Source organism: Saccostrea cucullata, unplaced genomic scaffold, assembly GCF_032062105.1.
Source record: "Saccostrea cucullata isolate Sc308-1 unplaced genomic scaffold, CSIRO_AGI_Scuc_v1 ctg15523, whole genome shotgun sequence".
Taxonomy (NCBI): domain Eukaryota; kingdom Metazoa; phylum Mollusca; class Bivalvia; order Ostreida; family Ostreidae; genus Saccostrea; species Saccostrea cuccullata.
In genome coordinates, this window is record NW_026918527.1 from 1 (window position 1) to 14,124 (window position 14,124).

Consider the following 14,124-nt stretch of genomic DNA (forward strand, 5'->3'; position numbering starts at 1 on the left):
TAATTGCTTTCATTTCCTCTAAGAAAAATTTCCTCATAGTGTCAGGTATTGAAAAACAGGATTTGTAAAATAGTAATGTTTTTGTCAATGAGTTTCAGTTCTGATCATCCCATTAATATTCCTTTATTCAAGAAATTTAAACATGATCATCTGAAACAGTTTTTCCTTTAAAAATTATTTTTTTTATTGTTTTAAGGATAAATTCAGGATGTTATATGGTATAATTAAAAAAACTAACCAGAAAATTACGCCAATTTTAATAGATTTGCAGGCACAAAAAGAAAGAGAGAAAGATAATGACCTTACAAATAAATTTCTGATTTACAGAAATTCAATGGAGAAAAAATGTAAAAATGAACAAACACCAATAAAATTCTTTTCTACACTTTATACAACTATCCCCTAGGATGATTGAAAATTAACATTTTTGGACTTTTAAATATACAGCTTTTTTCACTAAAATTAAAATTTTTTTTGTTGCTTCGCAAAATTACTTTGTTAAAAATACTTTGATTGTACTGAGTAAAACTTAACATGTACAATAGGTGAAATTATATATAGCAATTTGTACTGGTGTGAGTTTGTTTCTCATATGATAAAAGTTGCATGTGAAATAAAAACCATAGAGTTTGTCAAATCTGTTTCATTTCTCGACATTCTACTAGAAGTGAATAAGGACTGGATAGCTGCTGGACCTATGACGGGAGGATTTTCGCAAAAACAATCGGTAAACAGGGAAAGAAAATTTCTATAGGCTCAGAAGAAGATCTGATTCCTTTCCAAACAGGTGAAGATGTTCGCGGATGTGATGATAACGATCTGTCAATTGAAGACGCACAAGAAATCCAATCTTCAACACCTGTAAGCGATGCCCACAAGTAGCCATAAGGTAAAGACATGTAAATATCTTCACGTGTATAAATAAATCGCGATCTTCTGAACGCTTTTCTTTAGCTACATTACTCAGGGTGTTCCAAGTGACACACAGACTTAGACCATGTTGTTGTTTTTCCTGCTAGTGCATAACAGCTTATATTTTAAACTGGCTTTGTGTATGACACTTCTTAATTTAAATGTGATAAAAAGAAATTCAACGTAGAAATATATGTATAAACATGTATATAAAATATTTTTTTTAACTTCGGAGCTTCGCCAGTGCATTCCAAACTTGTTATGTACATACGTGTTCATTTAATGCTATTTGCTATAGCAGTCTGTCTTAACAGACCAAATACATTTAAATGTTTTGCTACGCTTTCGTACAACGCAAGCGCCGTGTTTTGTAAATACCAGGTTTACTGCTATGTCAGTTTCTGTCGCCACTTTTTGACATCTGTTTGTGTTTTCTTTGTTAACATCGTTTTGAGTTTTTTCATTGTAACCCGCCACCTTCATTATGTGGTGACAACACGCATGATCTTTGACTATTTTTTCAGTTTTTATTTTTTTCACTATTGTTTTTATATGTTTCATGTTTATTTACATATTGAATTTAGAACATATACTAGCCATACGTCTGTATCTGACTTGAGCGCTACCCCGTTTGCGGCGATTTACGTTTTTTTCATTTTCTATTTCTTTGATAATGGGTAATACTGTAGAACAATATCGTTCCGCTATCGGGGTTTTCTATATGAAATGTAGAGGAATACTGAGTAGGTCTTCATTCAAGATTTTCAACATTGCTGATTTGTTTTATTTTCTATACCAACTGAATACATTTCGAATTCATCTGAAAAAATGGGTTCATATCTAATTATCATAAATTATTTTTCTCAGATTTTCATATTTTTGAAAATACTCTTATCTGGGGATATTGAGATTAATCCTGGTCCATCTTTTGAGAATTCCCTTGATATTATACATTTGAATATAAGAAGTATCAGAAATAAAATAGACTCGTTGATTTACTTAGTACAGGACTTTGATATATTATGCTTTACAGAAACCCATTTAAATTCAAATTTAACCAATGATGATCTTCATATAGAGGGATTTGGAAATATTTTTAGAAAGGATAGGAATTCATATGGAGGGGGAATCATGATATATGTCTCTAACTCTCTAAAAGTTACTCGACGGGAAGATCTAGAATCACGAAACATAGAGAGTATTTGGATCGAAATCGAACAACCAAACAATAACTTATTTATTTGCTGTGTTTATCGTCCACCAAACTCGAGCAATGATTTTTGGGGAAAGTTTTCATGGTCCATTGAAAGAATAAGTGATATGTCAAACAATTTTATAATACTTGGGGATCTTAATGTAGATTTTCTTCAAATAAATCAAAATCATGAAATTTATAATATCATGAATATGACTGGGCTTTCAAACGTAATAAATGAACCTACGAGAGTAACACAATTTACAAAAACTCTGATAGACCCTATTCTTATTAGTCGTGAAAAATTCATATTTGATTCGGGTACATTAATGGTTGACACAAACATCAGTGACCACAAAGCTACGTACATATATGTTAAACAAAATTACTGTAACAATTCTTCATACAAACGTAAAGTATGGAGCTATAAAGAAGCAAATATAGAAGAACTCAATATTTTAATAAACAACTTTGATTGGGAAAACATTATTTCAAAATCAACTGATATGGAAACCGCAACAACAAACTTTACACAACAATTTATGCTAATTATACATAAATGTATACCCGAAAAAACTGTTACAATAAGACCAAACGACAAACCATGGATGGATTCATTACTAAGAACAAATTTACGACTTCGGAATAGATTAAGAAATAAAGCACAGAAAACCAAGAAAGAATCAGATAAAGAAGAATTTCGGAAAGCTAGAAATAAAGTAAATAATATGAAAAAATATGCCAGAGCAAACTACTATGACAACATTGATTCTCATTTAAACGACGCAAACAAAAATAATAACAAACTGTACTGGAAATTACTAAAAGATGTCTTTCACACTAAAACTTCATCCGAAATACCCCCTATTAAACAGGTGAATGAGAATGGTGATCCTATATACGCATTTTCCGATAAAGAGGAAATTGAATTACTAAATAACTTTTTTACATCCATCTCTGATATAAAAGATGAGGAATATGAGCTACCTAATTTTGAGTCCAAAAATGTAGAAAAACTTTGTGACGTAAATATCCAAGAAAGTGAGATTATTGATATTATTTCTATCCTGCCCGTAAATAAAGCTGTGGGCCCTGATTGTATCAGCCACAAAATGTTAAAATCTTGTAAAGAATCCATAGCTAAGCCACTTTGTCTGTTATTTAATAAATCTCTTAGACTCAAAGTTTATCCTGAAAGTTGGAAACTAGCACATGTCCTTCCATTATTTAAAAAAGATGACCCATCAGTCACTTCAAATTATAGACCTGTATCTCTTTTGAGTTGTGTAAGTAAAATATTTGAGAGAGTTGTATTCAAACATGTATATAATTTTTTTCACACAAATAATTTGTTCTATAAATATCAGGCAGGTTTTCTGCCTGGTCACTCAACTGTGTACCAACTTTTAGAAACTTATCATACTATTGTAAAAAGTATTGATGAAGGGCAATTTTGTTGTATGGTTTTTTGTGATTTATCAAAAGCTTTTGATAGGGTTTGGCATAGGGGTTTGATTTATAAATTAAAAATGTATGGTATCTCCGGTAATATGTTAGAATGGTTGGAAAGTTACTTGTACAATAGAAAACAGAAAGTTATGTATAAAAATTTATTTTCTTCTGTGAAAAATGTGCATGCTGGGGTACCTCAGGGCTCTGTCCTTGGCCCTCTTTTATTTTTGATATATGTGAATGATGTAGCTGAAAACATGATAACTGTTTGCAGACTATTTGCAGACGATAATTCTTTACAAAAAAGCTCGAGTGACGTTCGTCTCATTGAACATCATCTAAATCATGACTTAAAAATTCTGGATGAGTGGTCCAAAAAATGGTTAATGAAATTTAATCCAAGTAAAACAAAGGTATTATTCTTCAGCTTAAAAAATATAAACCAGTTACCTGAATTATTTTTTGAAGACTGTCAGTTAGAATATGTATCTCAACATAAACATCTTGGTGTTATTTTTTCAACTAAATTAGGTTGGTCAGATTATATTGATAGTATTGTCAGTAAAGGCTACAAAAAACTAGGACTTCTCAAGAAACTTAAATTTTCAGTGTCTAGAGATACGTTATCCAAACTTTACACTTCTTTTATTCGACCACAACTTGAGTATGCATCTGAAGTTTGGTCAGGCTGTTCGCTGGCAGATATTGATAAACTTGAAAAGCTTCAACTGACAGCCGCTAGAATAGTGACTGGTCTTTCAGTATTAGCATCAAGAAATTCGTTGTATATTGAAACAGGTTGGGAACCTCTTGTAATAAGAAGAGACAAAGCAAAACTTTTAACAATGTTTAAAATCCACAATAACCTAGCTCCTGATTACTTAAAAAACATTGTACCGATGGTTAGAAACACTGTTTCAAATTACAATACTCGAAATTCATTTGATTATTCTTTACCTAAATGCAGGCTTGAATTATACAACAAATCATTTGTCCCCGATACTGTTCGCAAATGGAATTCCCTAAGCAACGAAACAAGGGAAATAACCTCAATAGGAATTTTTAAAAGAAAATTGAGTAATAATAATGATAAGCCTCCCAAGTATTTTTCATATGGCAAAAGGTATCTGAACATTTTACATACAAAATTAAGACACAATTGTATTTTAAATAATGATCTGTATAGATGTAATATCATAAGTAATCCAAATTGTTCTTGTGGTATGAAAGAGGATAGTCATCATTTTTTCTTTGTTTGTAGAAAATATTTTGAACCTAGACGCCTAATGATGAATGCACTACTTTTAACTTATAATGTAAAAATGATTAATGTGCACAAATTGCTATGGGGAGATGATTCCTTATCTTCGCAGGAAAATGAAAAAATTTTCGGAATTGTTCAAAAATTTATTCAGGAATCAGGTCGTTTTAATTAATACTATATAAATTGTATTATCTCTATTGAAATTATTATATTTTTATAATATCAACACTGTATTTATTATCACCATTATTAATACCCGGTAATTGATATTATTTCCTCATTCAGAAAAAAATTATCTTTGTTCTTCTATGTATATGTATATATTATTGTAAAATTTTGTAAAGTATGTTGTATGGCTATGCAGATTTTATATATGGGAGAGGACTACCTAAGTTGTTAGAACTTGTGTCCGATCCCTTTGACATATTGTCAATAAAATATGTTCAAAACAGAAGTGAATGGTATTTAAACCTTAAAAAACAACTTTATGATAAACGTGGTGACTTAAACTTTTCTCTCATCAACTTCCCTTACTTATGTAGTAATATACTCGTCAACTGCAATTTTCTGAAGAAAAAAAACGCCTGTAGAAATATCGAGAACCCCTTAATATTGATCTTTTAAAAAATGCGATTTAAGGTCCTCATTACAATGTAACTATATGCAATGACGTTTTTAGCAGGTCTTTGTTTGCTACTCGTGCTTGATATCTGGGCCCTGGAGATTTTTTTGGTAATTAAAAAATTGAAGAATATTACTGTTCATGACTGCATCAAATCCTTTGTCGACAAAATGAAAGATGAAGAACTGTGTTGCTTGAGCGTCTTTCTCTTGCAAAAATCAACGGCTTAAAAAGTATATTTGCAAAATCAATAATCACAGATCCGAGTCCATATTCAGGTGTAGAAAAATGGAATCCTTAAATGAACTTTCATTGACTTTTTTGTAACAATAATTTAAAACATTCAAATGACGGCGTAAAAATGAGGTTGGTGTAAATTTGATGTAGGCATAACTTTCTTTACGAAAGGTCGACCTGATTTAAAAAAGACATCGTGTATGATACGTTTCTTGTAAGGCCGATGTCCTTACAGAGAGGACTGGAAAAATTCCCAATAATATAGATACATGTAATGGCTTTGCTACCCGCTCTCAACAGAAGGGAGTACTTAATAACAGGCGATTAGTAAAATGTATTTTTTTTCTAGAATTCAAACTCGGACAAGAGCTTGATTAGTTAATTAAAGCTGTCGATATTAAAGCATTTTGAAAATAAAATCATTTTTCAAAGTGAGTAACCTTGGTCCCAAATTTATTTTTTCTAAGTGCGTATTTTTTCATAATGCGTTGTAACACCCCCATCTTACCCCACTGGGACAACTTCGTGACAAATATATGAAAGTACATTACAATGAAGATGCCTCTATATAAATTAAATATTTTTTTCTAGCTCAGAAGTTCCTGGGAAAATGTTCTTTTAAAGATAACATTAATTTTCACTGCATGTATAAAATCCCCTTGGAAGAATGTGTGGTCTTACATTTGAACAAATAAAATTGAATTCCCAATCCAAAGTTTTTGTGGGAAGTTTGGTTGAAATTAACTTAGGGATTTTTGAAAAAAAAAAGTATTTGAAAGGTTTACAGACGGAAAGAAAATACATACAGGAGACGGATAAAACGTTTTCAGAAAGGTTTACTCAAGCAATTGGCTCAGGAATACATAAAAAAAAACCAAACAAAATCACCAATCAAAACATGCTGTATCTTTTATTTTCAGAATGAGTGAGTGTCTTAGTCCTTAGAACAAACGACACAGGAAAGTTCCCTCCCTTCTTTGTATGGGGGACACCTTAAGCTGCCGTGATTACACCGAGACTCCACCGGATAGAACAGGTAGCCATCCTTATTTTCTGATCCCCCGTCCAGAGGTTGAGATTGTTCATCAAAACAAGAGTAGGTTGAGGCGGCTCTATGATCAAAACGCCCGCTCATCAGATACCCAGAATACTCCTTTTTCCATCCAGAATAGCAGGTTTTTCTCGCTACAAATTAATAAAAACATGTACAATTAAAAAAACATGGATTTGGCCTTTACGTTTTCAAGAGCATTTTGCATTAAGCATAATTTAATCTTTTAAGTAAGTTTGGACTCAAGGGGGGGGATTACATTGAAACTATTTTTGTAGACATCAGTTCAATTTCTTCTTGTCTCAGTTTCTTCAAATCATTTGTTCCGACATACCTGGTATAACAAGGACTGACTTCTCGCCATCAGTTTTGCACACAGCACACGGCACATCAAGGTCATGGAGATGATTAAGGTGAAGGACCCCAGTGTGCTCGTACTCAGCTCCATAAACAAATCCTCTAACGTTATCTGCTTGTGCTGAGTACCTGCCCCACTCTGGGTCTTTTGGAAGACAGAGTGGTTCTACAGCAGCCCCCGGGATGGAGATAATGAGAGCCACCAACATATCCTTTAAACAATTGAAGAACAACTCAAACTTTATGAAATATACATTGCTTTTTTAATAAAATCAATAACATCTGGTTTATAATTTAAAAACAATAACTCTAAAATTCATTTTAGTTTCAGACAAAGCTTGCATTTACTTTCATGTATACTCGTACATATGTAATAAATACATTGCTTTTTTAATAAAATCAATAACATCTGGTTCATAATTTAAAAACAATAACTCTAAAATTCATTTTAGTTTCAGACAAAGCTTGCATTTACTTTCATATATACTCGTACATATGTAATAAGCTAGTCATGTGTGGCACATTGGTAAAAGAAATGTTTTTTGTTTAAATCTTCTTTAATAAATCAATGACCCTGGATTCCATGATAAAGTCTTATTGACGTTTTTGAAATTTATAAGGTTTTTTTTTTTTTTTGTTTTTTTTTTTTTTAACAGTGATGCATGCAAGTTTATATGATTTTATAAATATTGGTAGAGGTGTCGAAACATTTTGTGATTGATTGAATATTGTTTAACGTCCCTCTCAAGAATTTTTCACTCATATGGAGACGCCACCGCTTGCCGGTGGAGAGCTGCAAATTTTGTCTTATACTCGGCACTCAGGGCCATTGAGCAGGAAGGGATCTTTTTCGTGCCAGCACCTACTGCCACACGGGATCTCGGTTTATACGGTCTCATCCAAAGGATCGGTCCCCACGTCCCACAATGGGATTCGAACCCGCGACGTAAGGTTTGACTCCTAACTTCGCGACTCTAGAGCAGATGCTCTAACCACTGCGCCACGCGGGCGACCAAAACATTTTGTGTGTACTCATTTTACTTTTAAAAAGATTATTTCAGAGCATCGTTAGAATACATTACTTACCTGAATAGATTAAACTTGCTGTTTCAGGACAGTACGTACGACCCCAGCGAGTATATACAGGCCCCCCGGGTGAAAAGCATTCTGCTGTTTGAAAAATTAACGTTGTCAGGATCATCACAACACAAACAGAGGCCATGATATTCATCTTAAAGCAACAAAAACATCATGAACATTTCATTTAGATAATAAGAAAAATCTAAAAATATTTATAACATACCAGGATTAGATGAAAATAAGGCTTAAGAGAAATATGCAAAATAGGCTCTCTAAAATATATTTGATGCAATATGCCATTAAAGGCATTATGAATGAATGAAAACAAAGATTTTTTTTCAAATAATGGAACTCTTTCAAGTTACAGTCATATGATGCTAAAAGTTAAGAATTGTGAATTATAATAAGAAGTATTTCAGATCAAATGACTAAAAATAAAAATAGATGATGAAAAAAGTTTATAGTTCCGTATGGAGTAAACGAACAGTATCCCGTCTCAAAAGTCCATGATACAATACAATCAGGAGCAGAGTAAATACGGACCTCTTAAACGCCAGAAATGGGATTAGGTGTCAGGGAGGAGTGAGTATCCCCTGCTGACCAGTCACACCAGCTGTGTGCTCCTTGTCATGATGGGGGAAATGATTTTATGATGTTTCATAGTGATGATCGATTTTTTGCTCAAGAAAATAAGCTAGCATAAAACTTACTTTTAACTCCATACTTCTCAATATCTGTTGACCCTTAATTCAGAAAATGATGGTCCTTTATAGAAAACAATGTAACTTCTGCTTCTCCGTAATTTTAATCCATCCAAATAACACAATTTTGTGTAGGAAGTCTTAATCTAAAAAGTTTTGAGAGGCTTCCTTTTTTTTATCGTGTAAACCAAATTTTTTATCAAGATTTAAATACTAAAGTTACATAGATATCCAGCAACACACGCATTTTTTTCCCTCTCAAAGTCGAGCACGTGCTTAAAAATCAAGTATAAGATCTAATTACTTCCCCTCAAATACATTAAATAACAACATCAGCACGACCTAAATTCTTATGAATTGTCAAAACAAGAAGATACGTCTAGTTTTTTTTCAATACATAAAATAAATCTTTTCATAACTTGCAAAAATGCCCGAATCTTGAGATGAATTCAGGAATTATTTTTCGTCAGTCATGACACAAACCTCAACTGAAATGTTGTTGTTAACTCTGATCTGCAATGAAAGTTTTGTTACAGAGTTTCATTCAACCTGTCCCGAATTAGACAGAAAATATACTGCGACACTATGTGACTTGGATGTTGCGGTGAACATGGATTTCAAATTACAAAATATAGCAAAAGTTGAGCTTTATTTAATAAGCTAGCGCTTTGAACTTTTGTTGTTTTCTTGTCTCATAGTTTAAATTATAGTAAACTGGTTCATTACAGTTTTTATTTAGGAAAGAAAAGCCTGCGTCTGCTTTCGGTTACTAGCGCTAAAGAAGTGACTTTTTGTCATAAGAAAAGAGGGGGTAATAAGAACTTTTGTTTAATTGTCTTTTCTGAAAAAGTTCTATGCTGACTTCATTATTCGTTACCACTGTGTTTCATATCTATAGACAAGTTCATGAAACAAGAATATCAGCAGTCTCGTTTAAAGACATTATTTCGTAAGTTCTATGGTCGATAGTATGTTATTGTCAGCAAATATTATAATTATAGTCAAATGCTGAGTGACGTTTTTCATACTCATTGTTAGTCCATTATTGACACACTGAATTGACGATGGATTTTCCGTTATTTCCAGATCATGACGAGGAGCACACGGCGGATGTGACCGGTCGGCAGGGGATGCTCACTTCTCAATGGCACCTGATTCCACCTCTGAAGTTTTGGAGGTCTGTGTTCGTGTTACATTAAAGTTTTGCAATTTAAAAAATTCAAAACTACCTATAACAATCTCGAGTATGTTATAGATTGTTTTGAATTTTTTAAATTGAAAAGCTTTAATGTAACATTTGCTATGCTCCTATTTTGTATTGTTTATTTGACTTTTGATCTTGAATACTGTAAGTTTGTTATTTCCATCCATTTTATATTCATACACATTCAGAATTTTTATTTTGCACCGGCTTTGCTCTTATGTCTTTAAATTAAGGATTTTGAAATTGTTTAGGACTAAACATTTTGGACCATTTAAGTATATTTCATCTTTTTAAAACTGAAATGATTTTTGCTTTTTCCTGATAAATGTTTTTATGTAAATTGTAAGCTGTTTGGTTTTTGGGCCTTTTGCTTAAGATATAGCATTTGCTTGGTTTGATTTTAATCCGGACACAAGAAATAGGTATATCTTCAAACTCATTTAGAGGCATCATTTCGTTCCATAATTGATACATTCTGTAATTAAATGGAATGCTGACTGAAGTCTTTTTCACACTTATTGTGAGGCCTTTACTTACACATTAAATTGTCTACTCATTTTTCTTATGGATCGTGTCACACGGCGGTGTGACCTGTTGACAAGGGATGCTTACAACTTCATTGCACCTGAACTCAACGCTCATGTTTTAGAGACCCCTGTTTGCACTGCTCGATCGGAATATGTATTTTTTAAATGGACTTTTGTGGATGATTTCAGTTTGTTGTCTTTATCATTTTAACCGTTTAAACTTGTATCCCTGTTGGTTGACACTCTTTTCTACTTGTCTTTCAATACAAGAGTAGTACATTCATGAGTAGAAGGAAATATAAAGAAAAGCTTGTGGCAAAAATGTCCTCCAGCATAAAAGCATCACTCTTTTGAGTAAATAGGGGATACAGTCAAGATCATTCAGATCATCGTTTGGAATACAAAACACGTGGAATATGTAAAGTCATCAGATTCCATGTTTAATGGTATAATATTAACTGTATGTAAAAAAAAAATGAAGGAATGGAGATCTCCCATCAGAGATATTTTTAAGCTTCCAGTCCCATTTCTAATGTTTTAGCTCTCATTTTCACTTCCTTTTAATAACATCTACTTGGCAGAATGCGTGGTCTTAAATTTGAACAAATTTGAAATCTTTCCCAAGGAAACTTGGTTGAAATTAACTGCAAAGGATTCTCGAAAATAAAGAAAAATATCAGAAGAAGAGACAGACGACGGACAAAACAGGTTTAGAAGGGCTCACCTTAGTTTTTGGCTCATGTAAGTTAGAAATGAACAATAAGCTATATATCATATATCAAATTATGCAGTATGTTTTTATTTTTATAATGAGCGACTGTCTCAGTCCTTAGAACAAACGACACAGGTAAGTTCCCTCCCTTGATAGTATGGAGGACACCTTAAGCTGCCGTGTTTACATCGAGATTCTACCGGATAAAATAGGTAGCCATCTTTGTTTTCAAACCCCCCATGTAGAGGCTGTGATTTTTCATCAAGACAAGAGTAGGTGGTGGCGGCTCTGTGATCAAATTTCCCGCTCATCAAATACCCAGAATACTCCTTTTTCCACCCAGCGTAACAGGACTTTCTCGCTACAAATAAACAAAAGCAAAAATAAAATTTAAATATTTTCTTCACATTTTTATAAGAATCTTTTAATTTCATGCAAAAAGTTTGAGAGAGAGAGAGAGAGAGAGAGAGAGCGGTAATCAAACCTTTTTAAGTATTTGAAGTACTTTTTTTTCTTTGTCTATTGAGTCCCATATCAAATCCAATGGTCCCATATCATATGTAAATTTAAATCAAGATACTTCTTTCTAAGTTTGAAACAATATCGTCTGCAATATTTTTTTTGTTTTCATTATAATTAATTGAGTTCTACATGTAGCTTAGACTGAAAAAGGAGAGATTTTGAAGAAATATAAGAAATGTAAAAAAAAAATTAACGAAAAGAAATATACGACGCATACAAAGCCAAAAAGTATCTAAACCTCAAAACCAAGTTTGAAAATGCAGATGTTTTGGGAAAATGACGGAATTTGGATCTGAATCTGGAGAGGAATTTCATGCTGGTTTCCATGCTGGTGTCGGTAATAAGTTAAGTGTTATAACTCCTGCTAAAACTGCATCCATTAAAATATTTTAAGATTTTTTTCATATATTACCTTGTACAAAGCTAACTTCTGCTGTTACATCACCCAAAAAGTGCTTTCTTTTCTAAACACCTATCAAACGCGTAACCAGTCTTGTCTTTTTAGAAGTTATGGGAGAGAAGAGAGTTAAAATAAAATTCTTTACCACAAAAAGTTTTATAAAAGGCAGGTTATTTTTTACTTTTGAATGGGATTCAACAAAACTATTAATTCAAGATCTCTTCGAACCCCCTCCCCGCTCGAGTTCTTCCAATTATATGTTCCGCCATACCTGGTATAATAACGACTGACTCGTGATCATGGGTTTCGCATACAGCACACGGCACATCATTGTTGTGGAGGTTAAGGCGAAAGACCCCAGTATGTTCATACTCAGCTCCGTAAACAAATCCTCTCGCGTTGTCTACTGTTCGATCTGAGTACCTGCCCCACTCTGGGTCCTTTGGTAGACAGAGTGGCTCTACAGCAGCCCCAGTGTGATGATAAAAAGAGCCTCCAACATATCCTTTAAAACACATATAAAAACATCTTTACTAATGAGATATACTTAGCTTACTCTGGTACTGAGAAAACAATTAAACTGCATAAATGCTAAATTTGAATAATACATTTAACTGGTGTAGTCAGCAAGGTTTTAAAACTGGATTAAATCGTTTATCGCATATAAATTGTTGACTTGTTGATTTGAAATAATCTGAAAGCTCTACTAAATTCTGTTTAATTTGACACCCTCTAAATGGAGTTTTATATGGATAACACACTTAGTAATAAATACAGGATTTTTGTATTTGCAATATGCCCGACGTCAGGGCTGAAATAGCTCTGTCGGGCTGATACGGATCAGCATCACACCCCTGCGAAATTTTAACCATACCTGGTACTGTGAGCAATGAGTTCACTAAATAATACCCTACCCCTCATATGATTTAAAAACGGCAAAGCTCATGTTTTGTTCTGGGAGACCCTAAATAAATGTCAGATCAAAAAGTAAAATAGGATGTGCGCAATGGCATTATGTAATAAACAATCTATGATTGATTGATTGACTGTATGTTATTTTACGTCCTATTCGAGATTTTTTCAGACGTAAGCATAAGTAGTATAAGGGGTCCCGCTAGGGGGTTCACGGGTCTAACCGGGGGGTTCAACTGAGTGCACTTTTTATGTAAATGAGGTTCAAAAATGGGTCAACTGAGTGGAGTGCTAACCCTAACCCTAACCCTACCCCCTAACCCTAACCCTAACCCTAACCCCTAACCCTAACCCTAACCCTAACTAACCCTAGTCCCCTAGCCCCCTATCCCTAACCCTAACTAACCCTAACTAACCCTAACCTATTCCCCCTTAAATACTGGAGTTGTTTACATGGGTACGTAGGTACTACGTTTTTTTGTTTTTATGCTGACTGCACAGGTAAAAAATGCGCCGTGTGCAAAAAACATTTCAAGAATGTGATTATGACGTCACGCATTCACAGTCTAAAGCTCAGCCTAGCCTAACCGGTTTGAACTGGTTTTACTGAAAGACAAGAACACACAGATTTTGATTTTTCAATTTTATTCAAGTGAAAATATACATTTACATTTTCTGTTTCTTCTGGGCCTTCTCACTGGTCAGGGGTAGTTTCCTTTTAGTTTCCCTAGGTTTTCTTTCTATGTCTTTTACCGATACATAGCATGGCTCCATCTGTTTCTTACTCTCTCCTGATCCGCCCTGGGTCCCTTCTTTTTTCTGGTCAATATTTCCTCCTTCTTCTCTCATTTTTGTCTCTTTCCCCGTGAATGACTTTGTGATTGGTGATAATAATCCACTAATGTAACAAAATCCACTGCTGTTATGACATTTCAGTTTTTCCATCTTGTTTTCAAGAGCACTCACCTTGCTGTTC

The 14,124-nt window shown here is 33.4% G+C and overlaps 2 protein-coding genes across 2 annotated transcripts; both read right to left on the reverse strand.

Annotated features, from left to right (window-relative positions):
- Positions 1–6,576: 6,576 nt before the first annotated feature.
- Positions 6,577–9,065, reverse strand: LOC134267481 (uncharacterized). The gene is made up of 4 exons (XM_062749684.1): positions 8,881–9,065; positions 8,177–8,321; positions 7,068–7,302; positions 6,577–6,867 (listed from the first exon to the last, which is right to left on the reverse strand). The coding sequence occupies exons 3-4, from the start codon at positions 7,297–7,299 to the stop codon at positions 6,617–6,619; spliced, it is 483 nt and encodes a 160-aa protein (XP_062605668.1). The 5' UTR covers positions 7,300–7,302; positions 8,177–8,321; positions 8,881–9,065; the 3' UTR covers positions 6,577–6,616.
- A 2,315-nt stretch (positions 9,066–11,380) lies between these two features.
- Positions 11,381–12,769, reverse strand: LOC134267470 (uncharacterized). The gene is made up of 2 exons (XM_062749674.1): positions 12,508–12,769; positions 11,381–11,675 (listed from the first exon to the last, which is right to left on the reverse strand). The coding sequence occupies exons 1-2, from the start codon at positions 12,752–12,754 to the stop codon at positions 11,425–11,427; spliced, it is 498 nt and encodes a 165-aa protein (XP_062605658.1). The 5' UTR covers positions 12,755–12,769; the 3' UTR covers positions 11,381–11,424.
- Between the last annotated feature and the right edge of the window lie 1,355 nt (positions 12,770–14,124).

Coding starts and splice junctions, on each gene's coding strand:
- LOC134267481 (XM_062749684.1), bottom strand. CDS start 7,299: ATGTTGGTGGCTCTCATTATCTCCATCCCGGGGGCTGCTGTAGAACCA. Junction 6,868..7,067: donor GTCAGTCCTTGTTATACCAG/GTATGTCGGAAC, acceptor ATTAATTTGTAG/CGAGAAAAACCTGCTATTCT.
- LOC134267470 (XM_062749674.1), bottom strand. CDS start 12,754: ATGTGTTTTAAAGGATATGTTGGAGGCTCTTTTTATCATCACACTGGG. Junction 11,676..12,507: donor GTCAGTCGTTATTATACCAG/GTATGGCGGAAC, acceptor GTTTATTTGTAG/CGAGAAAGTCCTGTTACGCT.